The sequence below is a fragment of the Accipiter gentilis genome, chromosome 21, assembly GCF_929443795.1.
Source record: "Accipiter gentilis chromosome 21, bAccGen1.1, whole genome shotgun sequence".
NCBI lineage: Eukaryota > Metazoa > Chordata > Aves > Accipitriformes > Accipitridae > Astur > Astur gentilis.
In genome coordinates, this window is record NC_064900.1 from 3,140,103 (window position 1) to 3,160,117 (window position 20,015).

Here is a 20,015-nt window from a genome sequence, read left to right on the forward strand (position 1 = left end):
GGCGTTCCCGCCCTCACATGAGTTGAACCGATCGTAGCGCCGGCCAGCAGCCAATAGGCTGAGGGAACGGGGAAGGAGCGTGCGCTGCCATTGGCGGCGCCGGGGGAAGGAGGTGGTTTCCGGGGTTGTTGCTAGGTAGAGTAAGATGGCGGCTTTGGACAGGGTCAAGGTGCTGGTGTTGGGCGACTCCGGTGAGTGTCCCTCCCCCCGCTCCTTACGCGCGCGCACAGTGAGGGCGGGGGGCGTCGCGCACCCCCCACCCCCCCGTAGTGCCGGGCGGCGCATGCGCGCTGCGCCGCTCCGCTCCCTCCCCCGCCCAGCCCGCCCGCCGCCTGACTGGAAACCGCCCGGCGGGTCCCCGGTTCTCCGAGCTGGGCCGGCCGGGGGCCCTGCCCGCCTCCCGTCGCGTCCCCTGGGGCAGGGAGTGGGGGTGCCAGCCGGTGGTCCTCGGGGCTTTGCTCTTTGCCTCCCTCCCACCTTTGCCCCCCGGCCGTTGGGCGCTGACGGGTGGCCGTTCCCCGGTACTGCTGGGACCATCAGCGTTTAGTTAGTGCTTCTGCCCGTCGGCTCTTGGGCCTTTTTTACTTTCCCTTGCGCGATCTCCCAGGAGTTGTCACTCTGTGTGCACTTGCAGGTGTCGGAAAGTCTTCGCTTGTTCACCTCCTGTGCCAAAACCAGGTGTTGGGAAACCCGTCCTGGACAGTGGGCTGCTCGGTGGATGTTCGAGTAGGTGACGTGCCCGACCTCTGGTAGCCCTTGCTTAAAGTGTAAGGGAAGAGAAGGGCCTTGACTTTTTTTTTTTTTTCTTTTTTCATTTTCATTACTTGCCACCCAAGAAGGAGGTGTGTTTCAATGCTTTGTTTTGCTAAGGTCTTAAACTTTTGAAGCAAAGAGTATTAAATGCGAGCCAGGCGCTTGTGTGAGCAAGTTTTGACCTTCCAAGGTTGTCAAAACCAGACAGGATATTTGTCATTTGTAGCACCTCACCTTACCGCAGTGGCCAGTGGTGTGTTACAAGTCATGGAGTGGACGATTTGAGTCAGAAGGCGCAGAATTTAAACCACGCTTCCCCGAGAAACAGTTAATGCACAGCTAAATTGTCAGCCAAATTTATTGAGGAAAAACAAGTTGCTTATTTAATTTGAGGGTACTGACCGTGACCATACAGTTGCTTCTCCTGTCTGCTCACTACAGGACCTACTATCAGAGGAATGAGGATATTAATCTAGCAGTTTTTTGGCCCATCCTACAATCCTCATGGGATAGTGATAAATGGTTTTTTCCTTCATTACTCTTTGCTGCATTCTGCTTGAAATGCGCTGCTGTAGGTTAGGAATATATTTCCAAAATTTGGTGAAAGAAACATGGCAGTCCTGTTTCACTGTGGAGCAAAACTACCTAGCAGATCCAAGGGCAAAAATTATTGATTGATTAATTCAGTTGAGATGTCAATAAGAATTTGGAGAGGAAAGAGATGTGGTCGGTTGGAATCCGATGTGGTCACCTGTGTTAATATTCTTGCAGTACTACCATGTGGGTTTTAACAACTGTAAGAAGTGGTGACCTTACTTTTTCACCTGCTTTAGCAATGTGCTATTTCTAAGCACATCATGAGGCATTAGGTTTGTTAATACTGAGGTGGAGAAGATACTCCCTGCTGACTCACCAAGCTCCATTTCATATAAGAGCTGTGGTATGGAGTGGCCACTTCTTGACTCATTCCATCTCTCCTACTTGAGAGATTTGAAATGGTGTCAACATGAGAATTCACAAATTTCTATCCAAGTATAGTAATTCTTTCAGCTGAATGTATAAGTGTTGTGTGGATTAACTCCTGTGAGCTGGTGCTGTGGTTATGTATGATGTGACTTTTTCATCAGATCCATGACTACAAAGAAGGGACTCCAGAAGAGAAGACCTACTACATTGAACTGTGGGATGTTGGAGGTTCAGTGGGTAGTGCCACTAGTGTGAAAAGCACACGAGCGGTATTTTATAACTTGCTGAATGGTAAGTTTGCTTGGTGTAAATCTGGTTTTGGTCTAAATCTGGTTTTATCACTGTTTCTGTTATAAGCTGCCTCTTGGTTCTGGGGCAGGATTCCTTTAAGTCTGGCTGAGGGCTGTATTGTTCTCTTTTCTGATTTCAGTACATTTATACAGGAAAAAATCTGATACCATTTGTAGGCAGAATTTTATGGATTCAGCTTTGAACTGAAAAGCTATTTTAGGCAAACCTGTGCAAGATGGGCTTCATCAGCCTTTCACTTCAGTCTTGTGCAGCTGGCACAGCAGGGAGACTTTGAAGTTGCAGTTGTGTCTCTTCCAGCTACACTTGCAGACATAAAGGTTGCCTTCACCTTTCCAGGCCTGATATACATGTAAAAATATGATATATATTTTCTTGTCTCTTCAGTTCCAAAACCTACAGCAAGGAAATAAATATTTGAATTTACATGAGCTTTGATAGTTATGCCCTATCCTGGGAGACTTGAACTGTTTTCCCATAAAATTGCAATATGCTGATAACCATCTTGCCTCTACTCATTTAATTTGCCAGACTATTTTTAAGAATTGAATCTTGCAACTTGCTGTATATAGAAAGTGTGTTATGGCTTCTGCTGAGATACCGACTTAAAGGCCTAGTAGTTTACCTGCACCAGTAATAAGAGCAAATAAGAGATTATAAGCTTAACAGTGCAGTATTTCAGTTGTCACTTTTTGGCATCCAAGGATAGTTCAGTAAAAATACATGTATACCAGATTAACAACTGCTTCTGAAAATCTGTCTCAAATGTTCTGTTTGATTCTCTTTTCTTGTTCCCAGTCATTGAGGGCCTTTCAATAATGTATTAAGCCATACAATAAACATTTTTGCTCTGTGATTATTTAACTAGTTATTTCTTCCTCCTTTCCCAGGAGGAAAACTGTGTGTAGGTACCTCTTGCTTATATCGTTAACCAGACCTCTGTAAATAAGGTTTGAGCTGAGTTGTGCCCTCAAAGCAAGCCTCTTTGATATATGAAAAAAAAGGATTTCTTTTTGACACCAAATCCGCAGTATGCCAGCAAGTGTGGGTCAGACTTGGAAATATCCTAGAACAGCCCATTAGGAGATGAAATCTTGAATTTATGTGTCTGAACTACAATTGATGCTGTTATTAAAATAGAGTTATTTATCTCCATTGCCTGAAAGGTATTATTAGGCAGCTTGCATATGAAAACTGTTGACTTCGGTAGTTAGCCTTGGCTCTGGTTTCTTTCATTAGATTAATTCCTTCATTAGAGCTTATCTCACAAATTGCCTCTGTTTGACCTGATTTAAGAACAGAAAATGAATGCGTTCCTTCTGCCTGACTGCTTGTGCTTCCTGGGCTTGCAGTGGTCTGAAAACCTGAGATCAAAAGACAGTTAATGTTTGGTTGTGGCAGCATCTGTGCAGGCTGTGAGGGAGACCTGGCTGTTGACAAGGTTAGGTATGGTTCGCTTGTGGTTTGACCGCAGATGATCTGCTTTGGTCACCCTGCATCTGGCGCGCAGACTGTGATAGTCTAGGATAGTGACTAGGCAGTAAGGCTGTGGCTTGCAGACCTTAATGGGGGAGGAACATTTCCTTGAGTAGTCATTGGTCCTGCCTGCTCTTTTTTGATGTCGACAGAGTCTTTTTCTGCTGCTGCAACTAACTGTGTAGGTTTTCGGTGAAGCAGATAAGGGAACCGACCAATCAAAAATATAACTGAGAAGGAGTGTCTGGAGGTGGAGAGTGTTTCTTACAGATTATGCAGCAGTGCTTCTGAAATCTGTTGCTGTAGGCCAAGTTACGTTGTATCAGGCTTTTTCTCCCTACCCTGGGGTGGACACGCAGCAAGTTGCCTTTTTATGCTGTTACTGAGATTAAATGCTTTGAGATAGGGCTATGGTTGCGATATGCTGGGAACTCTCATAGGAGAGTCTGTGCACAGTCATGTAGGGTAGTGGAAAATGTTTGTGGGAATGTGGTTTGTTTGTAGTGTGTACAGTGGCTGGCACCTTTGGGAGTTAAGTGAAAGATTAAATTAATAAGTTTTGTCCACCTGTAGGCTGTGAAGTGTGTTGAGAACAAATCCTGATGAAGATAAGGGATATAATTCCATTGTGTCCTTGAATTCATGATAGTTTGAAGTCTGGAGGAAGTGGGAACGTTCCACAGGTTGCAGAAGGTGTGAATAAATAGAAGAAATTTGCTAGCAGGAGTTGGTAATTGAGTTAGGAACTGTGGTTATCAGAAGTGGGTGTCTTAATAGCACAGCTAGAAAATTTGTCTGGCTGTTTTTCTATCTCAGAATTTACATTTTGAAAGATCATGGTAATGAAAAATGCTAGAAGCTTAATCTTAAATACATGAAATCTTATTAATTCATGTTTCTACCAACCATTTGGTGGACTGTGAAATTTATCAGAGTCTGTTTCCCCTTTAGATAGTCCCCAAGTATGTAGCATTAGTTCTTGAAAATGTAGGAAAGCAATAGTGCTCTCTAAACTCTTTGAAACAAAGAAATAGCCTTTAGACTTCTTAGATGCTGTGACAAAAAGATAGTTATGTTTACCAATTAGGTAAAACAGAGAAAGGCTAAATTCTCTGCTGCAGTAATACAAAGCTTCAGCACCATTAGGACTAGACAGAGCAGAATCAGCAAATGCCTGCAAGCCTCTTGCAGATTAAACCTTGAGGTGGCTGTTCATTTCCTCCTTTCATCAGAGTTTTCTCTTAGTGCTTATCCAATTCCTGATAAGCAGCTTTAAAAAACCTGTTGCATCCTGATATTTTCAGCTTTACTCATTCACTGTAACTGAACCGCTTATACATCCCCTTCTTCATTCTCGGATATCAGGGTACCTGCAGATGTCATTTTGGTAAGATAAGGAAAAAAATATATATCATTAAAGAGCATCTTGCTGCCTTCTCTTTCACTTTAGGGATAATTTTAGTGCATGACTTAACCAACAAGAAATCATCCCAGAATTTGTATCGCTGGTCTTTGGAAGCACTCAACAGAGATGTCGCTCCAACAGGAGTTCTTGTGACAAATGGGTGAGTGAAAAACATACATGCAGGGTTAAGATGCAATCATTCCGAGCTGTTACGGAAGTCTTTGTCTCTAAAACTGCTTGAAGCCCACGTGAAATTAGATGTGTCTCAACTTTTAAGAAAGAAAGAAAAAAATGGGGGATTTAAAAAAAAATCACTGTTGTTTTTGTTTTACACTGCCAGTCAGGCCGTTCTGCCAGTAGATTCCCAAGCTGTATGGCAGAGACATTGCTTTAAAGGAAAAGGTGTTTACTGTGTCCTTCATTTGTCTGAGGCCTCTGTAAGAGTGGGTCCGGTCCCTGATACCTGAAGACTTGTGTGTCTGTACTGACATGTGCAAAGCCCTTGTACAGGAAGTATCATGGGATGGCATGTCTCTGTTCCAAAAGGCTTTCCCTCCATGCACCAAGGCTGAGGAAGTTCACTTAATTATTTGTTGGTTTGGGTGATGGGGGAATTATTTCAGGAATGTGGCTAAAAAAGAGCTTAGAAAACTCTGCTTAAACAGCATGTTCATAATTAGCTTTCCAACATCTTGTCAAGTATTTCCTCCTCTACCTCCGTGCTCTGGTTATACATGTAGTCAAGGAGGTTTTAAGATCATTGATAAACCTCACACATGAGTAAGGAAGCAATAATAAGGGCTAGCTTTTTGTGGGAAGAATATCAATTGTTTATGTGCCTGTGCTGATACACAGGTGTTTCTGTAGAAATATGGGAGAAGGAGAAGAGGGTTTGCATTGTATAAACTGCAAATTTCTCCATTTTTTCCACATACAGGTTTTTCACGATAGTTTTTATTTTCAGAAGCTTAACTTCCATCAGGGCCGGATGCTCAGCCACTAGCAATTGCTTGGTCAAGTTGTTGCTGTTGGTTGTAAAATTACTTTCTAGAAAGCTTGGTTTAGGTAAAGATGAAAGACAAGTGATTATCCTAGCTGAGGAGAATGATTGGAGCTTGGATTTGTGATGACATTTAATTGCAATATTATTTATTTTATAAAGGCTCTCTTTGGTCGTTATTCATATCTGAATCAAAGCTTGTTGGAATTCAGCTTATGGTGGCTACCTTTCTTGAATGTAGAAGAATTAGCAACTTGACACTGCACAATTGTTTCTGCAACTCTCTTTGATCTGACGTGGAAAGGGGTAGTGTTTCACAGTTGCAATTTATTTCATTATCCCTCCTTAAAAAGTGTATGTATGTAGGAACTTTAGATGTTCAGAGATGCCAGCTCCCTGATCTGTCTCTTGTGGCTGCATACGCTTGGTACAGTACTGGAATTCCTATTTTTTCGTGCTTGTGTTAGCATTTCTTCTGCGGTTCATCTATGCTGAGAAGAAATCCAACTCAAGTGGTTTCTTTCCTCTTTCCTTTCAATTCCTGTGAGGTGACTTAGGTGCAGAAGCCCTTCCTTAATTTACAGATACAGCTCATTCTCACTTAGATAAATAGTGACTCTTAATAAATAAATGACCATTATTTGAAAGGAACAGGGGAACTGATGGTGCCCCTGTGCCCATTTACATGACCATTGCTTCATTCAGAATTGTATTTGTTTTCCTCATCAGTGACTATGACCGTGAACAGTTTGCTGATAACCAGATTCCACTGCTGGTAATAGGAACTAAGCTGGATCAGATCCCAGAAGCTAAGCGGAATGAAGTTTTGACCAGAACAGCTTTCTTGGCTGAGGATTTCAATGCTGAAGAGATAAATTTGGTTGGTATCCTTGTCACCAGTGTTGTTTTATATGGGAGCAAGTCCTGATTTTTAGTAAGTAAAGATGTTGTGACAAAAACTGGGCTTTTGGAGATTTTCTCAGTAATGCTGGAGTCATGCACATTTTGCTTGGCCACCCCCCCTTGTTTGATGAATCGATCATCTTTGTTTCACTATAGGGAGGTATAGGCAATGTTAGATAAAGTCACCAAAGCTTAGAATTGATGGTTGGGAGTTAAGTTTTCTCTTCCCTGTTATTAGTTCTGACACGGACTACCTTTGAATGAAACATCAAGATCACTTTATTTTTAGAGAGAGAGAGACAATGTGTATATGTATAAAAATGTGTGCTGTGTGAATGCTTGTATGTACACACAAGCATGCGCTATCTCATGTGTAGCCTTTACAAATTATTAGCTGACTGTATAGCCGGTGGCAGAAGGAAGACGTGGAGTTCATAGGGATGTACTTAGAATTCTCCAATTGATTCACAGAACAGAAGTTGGCCTTTTCTCTCAAATGACTGTGGAGCAGAAATCAGCAGATACACTGTGTTTTCCCTAGCTGATTTCATGTGTGTGTGTCAGGGGAATGGGTATGCTGATATCTGTGTGTATGGCTTCCTTGCATTGATTTCCTTGTGCTTGGTTTGTTGTTGTCTTGTGTGTGTTCTAGGATTGCACCAATCCTCGTTACCTGGCTGCAGGTTCATCCAATGCTGTCAAACTAAGCAGGTTTTTTGATAAGGTAAGTCAAGTCAATTAAATTATGTTTTATTGTTCTATGTATTGAATGCTGTCTGTGATTTGAACATGGAACAATGGTTAGCTGCTCCTTTCATATTCCACTCTGAGTTGGTTCAGACCAGGTGTGGGGAGGCCAAAGGTTGGTCTGCTCTTGGAAACCTCCAGAAAATAGCTGATCTGCTGGAAGATTTGATTCTTGATCTGCACAGAGCAATGAAAAAGAACTCACAAATGTGCAAAGACACTCTGCATATGCTTTTGGAGTCTTTTGGCAGGCCAGAGCATTTGCAGTGTACTAAGGTAGTAACATGGGGAGTTACAAGACTATGGTCAGCTCTGTTGATCCTTGTTAAAGCAAACTTCAGGCATTAAGAAATTTGGCATATTACTCTCCCTTCCTGCAAAAGACAGCATCAAGGCCTGTTGTGAAAATGACAGAAGAGATGCTCTGGTTTAAGTGTACCTTGAACAAAGATACTGTAGTGGAGCAGATCATCTGTAACAGATCATGCTTTAGAGAAAATTTGGCCTGAATTTTCTTTGGTGGACGCTGTAGATTTTACAGGGTGATACAAATCACTTTTTGATTCTTAGATTGATGGTTCTGCCTCCATAGGTATCCTTCAGCACAGACAGTGTGTGCATCATTCTCAGACAGCAAGTCAGGCTACCTCTTCTCAAGAATCACCTATGCCCAGGGGCTACTCAGAACCACTGGAGTTGTTATGCACCTGCAGAATGAGCTTTTTCTAGTGCTCAGATCTGCTGTACCTGCAGAGAGGGGTGGGAATAACTGACTCTGATGCAGTGAGGAGACACCCAAACCATCACCTCCATTAGTAGAGGGCTGACTAAATTAGGTGTGTAGAAGTTGAGGATAACACAGCTTTACTAAGGATGGCTGGAGGTGGCAACTCCTTCTATGTGTAATAGAGCGTTGCACTTAAAGCAGTAGGCCTGGGGCAGGGGACATGGGTTCAGACCTCGTCCCAGTTAGCCGTGAGTTTCAGTGCTCATCTGTGAAATGCTGATTGGAATCTGAGGTTATGTATATGCTGTGCCAGCTAAGGTCATTCTCTGTTCTTCCCAGGTCATAGAGAAGAGATACTTCTTAAGAGATGGCAATCAGGTTTGTCATTTTTTCCTCCTTTTTTGTTTTGTTTCTCCCTGTGTAATGTGAACTGCTGACAGAGTCCTCTATAAAACATGGGTTTCGTGTGACCTAAATGATAATCTGTGCTGGTAGTTGAGTTTTTAAATCTGTGGGAGCACAGCTGTTTTGGATAGACAGAAAAATGGCTGACTCTTGTCGGCTGAAGTATTTGTCTGTAATGTGATTGGCACTGAAATAATTTAAGTATGCTAACATAGTAGAAGTTGTAAGAGTGAGGTAAGATGGGCAAATATGATCTTTTCCAGATCTGTCAGCTTCAGGCTGCTTGGTTGCAGATTTAGGCCAGAGATGCTGTCCTGAAGGTCAAAGAAAAGTCACTTTTTGCACAGCTGGAACTAGCATTTTATGTTTTGTACAGGTATTTTTCATAGAACCAGTGGAGCCACAAGGAAAATGGCAGTATGATACCAGCTTGTAATTAATTCTGAAATGGCCGATTTAACTGTTTTCAGTACAGTTGGTGAAGAACTAGCAAAATTACTCTCGTGGTTTAGGCAGGCCACTTCAACTTTTTGCCCCCCCCCCCCCCACCTTCCCATGTCTAGTCTACCATGCAGGGAGTAGTGAGGTTCCATTTATCATATCTGTGAGGTGCTTGCAAATTACTGTGAATAGCACCACTGAAATACAATCGAATGTATCGTTAGATGTAGCTGTGCTGAAAGCCCCTTAGGGAGAGTGGGGAAAAAATAGTCACGAATTACAAAATGCTTACTTTCTTTGAGAATTTTTTAATGCTTTTTAAAAATAAATTAGCTTTTTCCTGTTTCAGTTCTGCATGATGCCTTTTTTCCTCCCCTCTCCCCTCCTCCCCACATTGTAGTGAAAGGAAGTCTCCCTTTCATGGGGATAATAGCTCAATGCAGAAATCTGCATGTGTGCTGGTTGTCTTTGATGCATGATGTAAGATTTTTATTTTTCTTATTTGATCATTTTTAGTGGCTAGCCAGGGATTAACTTTATATTCCTTATGGCCACATGCCAAAGATTACAGCCTTCTGATGACTACTTTCATCTGCCTCACTGAAAACAGCTCAAAAGCTTAAAACAAATCTTAAGTAGTGGACAGTCATATTTAAAGAGACAAAATCCAAATTTGGAACTAGAGATTTCATTATAACCTTTTAACGTTATTATTTGAAATAATCTACATAATGTAAATCTTACAAATGTGTTTGTGGGTTTTCTACAATAGGTCTCTTCGATCACTCGTGTTTTGAGGTATTTCCATTATAGACTTCTTCAGGATTAAAAGAATGATAAGTTTCAAATTGTTTGTAGCTATGACTTCAATCATATCTCAGATAAATAAATAATTGTTACTCTTAATTAGTGACTTTGATATAAAAAATGCTAAAGCAGATAATTTTTTACCTATGGTGTCCTGCTACTTTTTAGTTATAATGATTGCATTTTTCCTTTTTGAATTCCCAAAGCAGTTTTCATGAGATGAACATTTGTGCAAAATCTGCCTGATTTTTCCCTTAGAGATGATTGCTTTTCAGAGATGAAAAAAGAATTCCTGAATGAGTACCTTGCATATCTGTTTGAGTTTTGGGCCTGAAAACCCTAACTAAATTTAAATTGTGGGCTTTTTAGTGGACTTTTATTTTGGGTAGTCGCTTTAACTTTCTCCGTTTACCAATGAAGTGTGTAACCTAAACAATCCATGTTGTATTGTAAATTACATTTTCATCCCATACCATCCATACATGCCCATGTTCTCCTGGTGTGGAGTCCTTGGTTGACACCTTCCATTTTAATACACTGTATTTCCTATGAGAGTGTGGAATTGTTTTGGGAGGATGTGTTTACTGGGTCTGCTGTTTCTGCTTGTGTGTAGTTAGATATCTAAAAGTTACTCTGGACTGTAATCAAATTGTTTTATGATGCCAATAGGGCAGACATCTTAAACAGTATTAGAAAGCAGTGCATCTCTTTCTTCTGGGGGATTCACGGGTGCATTGGACTGCAAATCTGTTTGAAATACCATTAAGCCAGGGAAGCTTCTGATGGTTTCAAGTAGATTTTCTTTGTAAGCACTCATTGTCACAGTGTAAGCAGTATCTACAGATTGGCTGCAAAAGCAGGAGTGCTAATCCTTTGCATTGTTGCAGCCATTTCTATTCTGGTGGTTTTCTTGAAGCTTTCGGCAATTGATAAAACTGTACTTTCAACTACCAGTGAAGTACTGCTGTGTCAGGTTAGAAGGCATAAAGTCTCAACAGCTCTTTAATTGGACTTGGTATTACTATTTTATAGTATTATGTATGCATTTGAATCTGGGGGGAAATATGGACTTTGAAATCTGTAATTAACTGGTTTAGGATCTGCCCAAGAAATTAAGACTTCCATTGTAACCCTTGCCAAAAAGCCTTAAGGAGCTGCATCGAAAAAATGAGCCATACTCAAGTTTTGCAGCTTGTTTAACTAACGGTGCTCTTCTAGCAGTAAGCTGAAGCATTTTAGTCCTGATGCTGGAGATGGTGTGGAAGAGGAAGGCATTGTTGCAGTTGGCTTGGTAACAAGCACTCAAATGTGGGCTAGAGGGGGAGCTCATGCCAATTCTGACATGATGACTTATCTTTACTATCTCTAGATTCCTGGCTTCTCTGAAAGGAAAAGGTTTGGAGGAGGAACACTGAAGAGCCTTCATTATGATTGAACACTGACAAAGTGGAAGATGACTCCTCTGAGTTCCTAATGACATTCCCATTCTGACTGGATGCTTAAAGACAACAATGCTTACATCAAGCGGAGTAAAATGGTATTACAGCCAGGTAGACTGCTGAAACTACTTTTGCTGGAAAAGACTTGAGGAAGAATTCCAAAAATCTTACCTGAAGCCTAGAGTGTTTCTTAGGATTGCAGGCCTTCTGGATATATGGGAACATTTGGGGAAAGCGTGCAATAAATTGAATCCCTCTTGCACTGCTGTGGGAAACTTTATCATACACAGCACGCATATGTGACATTTTTGTCTCCATTTTGGAAAACTTAAGCACAGTCTTTGCAATGAACTACATTCATCTTACCTCTAAAGGAAAGATGACACTGAATGGGCTTCTCATTTACAGTAAAATGAACAAAGCAAGTGAGCAAAATGTAAGGATGGGTAAGGAATGGTCTGGAAAATAATGGAATGTCTTCATTAAATGTATGGTGTTGTCTCAGCTGGAACACACTGTTCAGCCCTATTCAAAAGGATAAAAGAAATAGGCAAGAGCTGAAAAAAGATTTGAAGCCTTAAAAAGAAAATCATGAGTAGAAAACAAGTGGTATTAAGTCTGCTGCTTAAATTAAAATTGTTTACTTTGGAGAGGACAAAGTGAATCAGGTACTCCTGTTTATTTTTTCATAATTGAGTGTGGTCATCTTCTTAAACTAAAAGCCAGTGAATTGAAAGCTGATGGAAAAAGTGTTTTTATACAATGCTTATTTGGAACAAATGTGGCATGGTCTTACTGAGCCTGAGGGCTTAGCGGATTTAGAAAACATGAAATGCAAGAACATCCTCTGAATTAGAATGGACAGAAATTTAAAAGGGATATAAAGCCCTGTAAAAAGTAGGAACTGAGCATGATTAGAAGGGAATTTCTATGATAGGGATGTTTCCTTTTCCTATTTAGTACTAAGGATAAAGGAGATTTGACCTGGTCTGATCTACTGTGCAAACTGTTGTCTTCCTAAATAGCCCAAGCTTTGCATGGTTTCTCACCCCCCCCTGAATTATATGGAGTGGTAACAGCCAGATTTAAGCCAGTTTTTTCTTCCTCTTCTTCGTCACAGTGACCTCTAATGGTTAAGCCTCTGGCAAAGGCTAACTAAGAGTTGGAGTTAGATATAAATACAGATTAATAATAAATGGGGATAGAAGAAAGTAAAATGCTGGGGTGAAATTGACAGCGAGCAGCATTCTGCAGTCTCTGGTTACATCTGCCTGCAGCTCTTCTGTAGCAGCTCCTTGGAAATAAATGGAAAACTGCCTATTGCCACTAATCAGGTTCTGTCTTAGGGTAACCAAATCTGGGCTCCCTCAGCTCCCTTAGGGACCAGCAAGACTTAAACAGAACCTGGGTGGGAGACAAGCAAGCTGGGACTATGTCTTCCTTCACCCTATGGCTTCTGTAGAACTGGTAGCATTGCAGAGTAAGGGAGGCCATTTAGTTTAAGATGCTGCATGAAGCAATGGTTGCGCAGGTCTTTGATTTGGATGAAGCAACTTTCCAAAACAGCCCCCTTCAATTAATCAAAAAAGGAACATTACTCAGCATGCTGTAAGGTGGCCTAAGGCCTGGTTGCAGCTTACCTGTATTTGTGTGTTTCGCTCCTCAGGCTCCACAAAAAAGAAACAAAGTCTTTGTATAAGAAATCTTGTGAAGGTCAGTTCTTGCTCCAGGAAGGAGGAGAGAATGCCTAAGTCCTGTGCATCGGTGGGACTGAAGGTTATGACAATCAGGATTCAGGAGCAAATTGGAAAGAGATACTGTTGTGGTAGGAGGGAGAGAAGGTAAAGGGAATAGTACTAAGGAAAAGTAGAGCCTGTGAGCAAGTGGTAGAAGGTTAGCAGATTGAGAGGGAAGTGTGGTTGAGGCTGTGGCTCCTGCTCCAGGCTCAGCTAAGTCTGCCTGGGCTCATTCATCCAGCTGTGAGCCACAAAACTCCCAGGATATCTCCATCCACTCTTGAACTGACCTGTGTTGGTCTACAAGTGACGTCACGGTCAGTCTTGCTGTCCTATCTGCAAAATGAAGGAGGCATGTTTCTGATGTATCTGTTTATCAAATTGTAGTGTCTTCAGTACATCAGGAATTAAAGAGTTCACCCTTTTTTATTTTAGTCTAGATGTTTAACTTGAAGAAAACGAGGACCTGAGCTGTTCCAAGCTGTTTCTGTTGTCACAATATTTATTCTGATATCACCACCCTTAACTTTGTCCTGTCATAAACAAATCATATAACTTCAGTTGTTAGTTTTAATGCACTGAAATCTTTTAGATAGCTGTCCTTTGGTTATTCTAAAAGGTAAAGGCTAAGTTTCTGTGCTGTCTCCATCAATAGCCCTGAAAAGTGATTGCAGACCCATCTCACCATGATTGCAGTGTTTTAGCATTTGTGGTCTCAGATTTGAATAGATTGCTTTGTAAAACACCTGTGTGGGTTTTTTCCATGTATTTTTACCTACTTTTCTTCTCGCATTTCTTCAGGGCCAAGTTAAGGATATTAGCATACTCTAGTTATGTTTAAATATAATCCTGAAATTTCATGGGTTTCCCATGCTTGGGTTTTGGATAATTGCACTATCCCCGTTTTGTGGTTTTTATATTTACATGACTGACACACACTGCAGCTCCCTTGAAATAGCTCCATATGATTTTTGTTTGGAGTGGTAGCTTCTGTTTTCCTAAATGTAATGCAGAGGCAGAATGGACTGATAATTATACATTGGACAAACCATGGGAATTGGCAGAAGTTGTTGCAGGCACCGTTAGCCTGCTGTCTTGGTGTAGTGTGGGATTAGGTGCATCTTTCTCTTTATTTTAATCAGAGGTAATGGCTCCATACACAATGGCCACCAGTTTAGCGCTGTACTTTGGTTATACCCATATTGTTGTGTGTAGAGCAAGGATATCTCACACCTGCTGTGGTGTATATCAAATGTCAGGATCCAGGAGGCAATGTGGAATGACTATCCCAGTTATTCTTTTTATTGACTTTACCCTTACTCACTGCCCCATCCCTTCCATGCTTCTGCTTTACTTCTATCTTAAAATGCTTAAAGATAAGTTTTAAACTGTCACTTAAAAAAAAGCTGTATTGATCTTTACCCCAAATATTCATTGTCCAGCCAAACCCTTTTTGCTTTTTGTATCACAGGCTTGAGTGTAGTGGTTATCTTACACCTGCGTTGTTGGATTCTATGACACTACATTATCTTAGCTATTTTAATACAAATAGGTCTCCAGTCCAGATTAGGTATCTTATTTGTTTAGATCTCAGCAGGTAACCACAATTAGGCATAGTTTTTCCTTTTTAGGACAAGGTGCTGTGTAATGGAGTTGTGTATGTTGATGACATTACATTTATTTTTAAACGAAGTGCTAGCTTCTTGTCAGAACCAGGAGTATGCGAGCAGCCGGAGTTAGTTGCTTTGCTGTTTGCACATCACCTGTTTTCAGCTGCCCAGAAAAGGTTCACCTCCAAGCTTGGGGCTGTGACATCAGACAACTTCTTTGTGTCACACGTTGCTCCTCCTTCTATGTGTTTCACCTTTCTTTTCTCTTTCTTTTCCCCGTGCCCTCTGTGACCCTTCTGTCTTGCCTTCGTCCACCCATACCCCCATTCTCTTTTCCTCCAGCTGCCTTTCTCCCAACTTCTATCCCTCTTTCTCTCGCCACTTCCCGTGTCCCACCTGTCTGACCCCTTTGTGTCACCGGGGGTCACAAAGACCCCTTTCTTTGTGACCCCTGCTCAGCCCTCTGGTTCCCCCTTCCTTCCCGTTTTCCTCTCTGTTTCTCTCTGCCATGCTTTGTCTCTCTTGCTGTACCACTTGATTTCTCTCTTTGTCTCTCTGTTTGCCTCTCTGCCTGTCTCTGTCTCTCTGTTTTCCTACATCTCTCCTTCTCCTTCTGTCTGTTTCTCTTGTGTCTGTCACAGGCACACATGTTTCACATCAAAGCACTCACACTCCATTCCTTTAAACTGGAGCTACTCAATCTCTCGGTTTTACTTCCCAGGCAGAAATGTATGCCCAGATGCTGTGTACCAGAGGGGTCAGCAAAGATGGCTCATGCAGGTACATGGGTTAGACTTCCCAGGCACACACAGGTGAAATGTATAGCTAATAAACAATGGACCTCTTCTCTTCCCAAGGGGCTCAGCAGAGCTTTCTGGTTTATTTATGACCAGTCTGATGAGTGAGGGGATAGTCAGAAGCATGAGTATATCCTAAATATGGGAAAATGCCCCAAATCTGCCCCTCTTGATTTCCATGCAGAAAAGTAGGAAATTGTATGTACAGTAGCCTTAAATTCTTGAGTATACATTTTTGTTCTTGTAGCAACAGGATTGCCTGCTCTGTGCAATAATCTTTAGCAAAGGTCCCACTGGCTTTAAGCATGTGAAACCTATCCAGTACTGGGGTTTTGGGTGCAACCTTAATACAAATTTTCATTATTGATAATATTTGCAGGGACAACTGCAATATGCTCCATTTATCACAAATGAGGTATGAACTGCTGTGTCGTAGCCTGCAGTCAGTAGATTTTTCAGTGAGGTATAGTGAAGTTGAGGCTTGAATCCTCATTTCTCAGTTGATAGGCAACAGACTTTACTGATCAAAAAACTACTTCTGCTTTTCAGGAAAGGGAGCTTAATCCTTCTATTTCTTTTGTTAGTCAGCTCTTCCCATTAGAAGTCATGTTCCTGTCTCACTTTCCTTACAAGGATGCTGTTTACTTTGATTTCTTTTGTAGGGTTGAGCAAGTCTGTGGCTTAGTGCACTAGTTTTCTTTGACAAAAAGCCATTATCATTATTGATGAACCTGTCACTGGCTGGCAAGTTACCAGAAACTGCTTAGAGGTAAAGCTTTCCTTAAGGGTGTGCTTCGCTGCAGCACTGTACGTTAGGTCCTCAGACAGACACAGCTTTTGGAAAAAGTACCATGTAGGTGTCAGGTGGAAGAGGGGAAGAATAAAATCACTCCCAATTAATTTCAAGTGTCCAGTCAATGGCAAAGCTCTCCTACCTAGTGAGGGCCTGACATGTAGCCAAAAGTATTGTTCTTAGTATTATCCACTTGCGCTACTGTGGGTTTATTCTAACATCTGATCAGTAAATGGGGAAAATATGTCTCTTTATGGTACACGAGAACCCAATGAAGAAGTTAAGAAGTTTTCATCACTAACCATGGGTATATGAGCAGTGTAAGGGCTTTCCAATTGTGCAGGCAAAGCTGCAATAAACCATGATTCTCAGGACCTGAGTCTAAATGGATCTGGAAATTAGATGTAGTTCCCTAACAGTGAGACTGATGATGCCCGAAACAGTTAATGGAGAAAAGCAAATTTGTCATTGTTTGGGGTTTTTCAGGGTAGAATTGGTAGCTGCCTGAAAGATGTGCTTTAGTACAGCTTTGAGGAAAAGTCCCCCAGTATGTTTGTAAGGAAGTTGGTTTAGATGATCAGAGCTATCTGTGGCAGCGAAGAGACTGTGAAATCTAGCTTTGGCAGTTCAGCTGCTTAGCCAACCTCTGCTGCAAATACTGTTAAGTGCAGAAATGCGTTTTCTTTTTCCTGCTTTGGCATTGTATCACTGAGATACAGCTTGTTGTGCCCCTTGGGCTTATCAATGCACAGAAATGCTGATTCCGTACCTATTGAAATTGCACCGGGAAGTTCCTTCTCAGCATGCCACCATGGGCTTCTGTCAAAAAAATGTCGAATACAAGGCAAGCTCGTAAATAAGACCACACACTTCTTCTTGACTAGATCAACTGAATGAAAGTCCAGGCTGTGTGGGCAATCCAACTTGAAGTTCAGTCATTTTTTTGACTGGGAGGAGCATGAAGTGAAACTGTGTGTGATTAACCCATGCACATCTATGTTCCCTTTGACCTGAAAGTTAACGTTTACAAAGTGGAAATATACTGCTGGCTTTGGGTTAAAGATTTATTAAAGTACAAGGAGGCCCAGTAGCTTTGAAGGCTAGGACTACTTTCTGAGTTTTTATCTTGCTGTCTGATGCCATCCTCTCTTACAGCTTGTTCTGCTGTGGCTTATGTTGGCTTGACGGGCTGTCCTACCCTTGATGAATAAAAGGTCAGATCACAAAATTCAGTGATAGTCCAAAATTAGCACCCTCTTTAGCTGTTGTACCAGAGTGGGGAAGGACAGAACAGGGAAAGGTGACTAAATTTTGTCCTGACTCCTAGGAGTGGTTCTTCTAGCCTGAAGGCAGAAGCCTCACAGCAAGGTGAGCAGGTGGCTTCTCCAGCCTCTATTCATGCAGCATCTGTTTTTTGGCGACAAGGAGTGTGTACGCTCCGCTGAAGACAACTTTTTATGATCTCTCCTGCACAAATAAATGATAATAATTAACCTGTCTGGCATCTGCTGCTGAATGGTCCCAGAAAAATGACAAGGACAGATTTCATAAGACCCACTCTACAAAAAAGTACATGTTATTAAAAAGAGCCTTTTTTGCCGCAAAGCTGTTGGCAGTGATAAAAAAGTATAAAAATTATTGCTTTATTTTCTCATATTATGATAAAAGGTTCAAAAAAGAGATTAAATCCCCTGGTACTAAGTAGTACACTAGCAGATAAACAGATGGCTGCTCTAGAGGGCTCCTGGCCCATTTGGCAGTGCGTAAAGGGTTAACAAACAGAAAGGTATGCAAGTTGGGGAAGCTAAGATCACAGAGACAGGAGCGAATGAGTACATTAATAAATATGTACATCAATGAATGCATTTTAGCTGGACAAAGATAGGCAGGAGGAGAGATTGGTCCTTTTAGAAACAAGATACATCACTGTGAAAAGCAACGGGCCATTGCAACGGCACGTCCACAGCCGCATCAGAAAGGATCTGTCTCTCTTGGTTGCCTCTTATATATGCTGTGTGCGGGACGGAAGAGCTTTACTTTTGGGACTGGACAACCACTCGCTACAAGATGTTATGGTGAGCCGTGATCCAGTGATTGTACTCATCGCAGCCCATTCTGGGAAGTGATGTGCTAAGCATTGAGTAGGAATTTATGAAGGTGTCAGCCCTGCTCTGGAAAGTGTATACCCTAATACACAAATATTAATGTAAAGGGATAGGGAAGAATATACAGCCTTGCCTCTGCCACATGGCATGAAATATACATTGCATAGGAAAACGCTAATGGAGAGCATGGGGAAGTGAAGGGACTACTGTCCTGTGTCTCTCCCTTCCTTTTCTCCCAGGGACCCAGGTCATTCACCCACCCAGTGCCCCACTGCCTGAACTTGCAAATGATTTTAGGAGGAAACAAAAGGCCTTTTAATGCATGTGCTATGAATTTGAATTATTTGAGTCCTCCTTGTCTATTGGATCAAATATAAGCTGCCTCATCTTCTATTTGAAAGGCTTTTCCCATTCTCCTCCTCATCTTTCATTCACCACTCAGATGTTGAACACTAGCTGTTAAATTTTTAAGCAAGCCCCTTGGTACTTTCTCTCATTCTGCCTGTCTGACTTAGATGAGCTCCTTGCACATCTCCATCATGATACCTGTGAGAACAGTTCACATCTCATAAGCTGCTGGTATGCAGGTACCATTGCGTATACATCGTGTGGTAGCAAATACAGTTGCCTTGATGTCTTATGCTTTTTAATGTATCTCTTGGGTCTTATTACGTATTTCAGCTGGAATCTCCTTGGAGTAAAGGCTGCGTAAAACCATGCACCAGACAGTTGTCATAAACCCAGAAAGACAGCTGAGAAGACAGTGAATGCTTTTAATGCTCATTCTTCCACGCTTAATTCATTGTGCTTATGAATCATGTTTATGTGATAACGAATCATTGTATTTCTGAATCATATTTACGTGATAACGAAGACAGTTGCTAAAATATTAATGAAGTACATCTATACTTAATGTTTCAGAAGATCTATATGTAAGAGCTGCTGCAACTAACTAGAGAGGTTGTTTAAGCTAAATGACAGAATCACTGAGGTTGAAGGTGACCTCTGGAGATCATCTAGTCCAACCCCCCTGCTCAAGCAAGGTCAGCTGGAGCCAGTTGCCCAGGCCTATATCCAGGTGGGTTTTGAATATCTTCACAGCTGGAGAATACACAACGTCTCTGGGCAGCCTGTTCCAGTGTTTGACCACTACTTAATATTCATATTTAAGGGCAAAAAGGAAAGCCCACAGAACTACAAGCCAGTCAGCTGAGAAGAGATGCTCCATCCCTCCAAGGGACGCTCCATCACTTCAAGGCAAGTAATCCTGGAAACCACTTCCAGACACATAAAGGACATGAAGATGATTGGCAGTAGTCAGCATGGATTTATGATTTCCCTCTTAAATGGGATAGGCTAGGTCAGAAACACCACAGAAGTGTTAAGAAATCTGTATTTTGTGTAATTTGGAGGTCAATCAAGTGTCAGTTCAACAGTATCTCATTAAATAATGTTTTTCCCTGTATGGAATGAAAAAGCAAGGTTAGGCAGCCTAATAAGCTTTAAAACATTTACATGGCCATCAGATGAGTAAAGTGATAATACTTTGTCCTTTCTTAGGAAACAAGAACAAGCAGGAGGTAGGTCTACCCATAA

General features: G+C 41.6%; 1 protein-coding gene across 2 annotated transcripts; it reads left to right on the forward strand.

The window, feature by feature from the left end:
* Positions 1-26: 26 nt before the first annotated feature.
* Positions 27-19,670, forward strand: RABL3 (RAB, member of RAS oncogene family like 3). Of its 2 annotated transcripts, XR_007508984.1 has the most exons (10): positions 27-191; positions 635-726; positions 1,881-2,010; positions 4,955-5,069; positions 6,639-6,789; positions 7,465-7,536; positions 8,626-8,664; positions 11,309-12,046; positions 19,341-19,497; positions 19,591-19,670. XR_007508984.1 is itself a non-coding variant. In XM_049824229.1 (8 exons), exons 1-8 carry the CDS (start codon positions 146-148, stop codon positions 11,372-11,374), a joined length of 711 nt encoding a protein of 236 aa, XP_049680186.1. In that variant the 5' UTR covers positions 27-145; the 3' UTR covers positions 11,375-13,916. The 2 variants fall into 2 exon arrangements, 1 of the variants encoding a protein (XP_049680186.1); XM_049824229.1 differs by lacking the exons at positions 19,341-19,497; positions 19,591-19,670 and having other exon boundaries at positions 11,309-13,916.
* The last annotated feature ends 345 nt before the right edge of the window (positions 19,671-20,015 follow it).

What these genes read in the sequence shown, in the direction of transcription:
- RABL3 (XM_049824229.1), top strand. Translation starts at nt 146, where the DNA reads ATGGCGGCTTTGGACAGGGTCAAGGTGCTGGTGTTGGGCGACTCCG. An exon ending in GGAGTTCTTGTGACAAATGG is followed by an intron (nt 5,070 to 6,638) that starts GTGAGTGAAAAA and finishes TTTCCTCATCAG; the next exon opens with TGACTATGACCGTGAACAGT. An exon ending in TCTTAAGAGATGGCAATCAG is followed by an intron (nt 8,665 to 11,308) that starts GTTTGTCATTTT and finishes TACTATCTCTAG; the next exon opens with ATTCCTGGCTTCTCTGAAAG.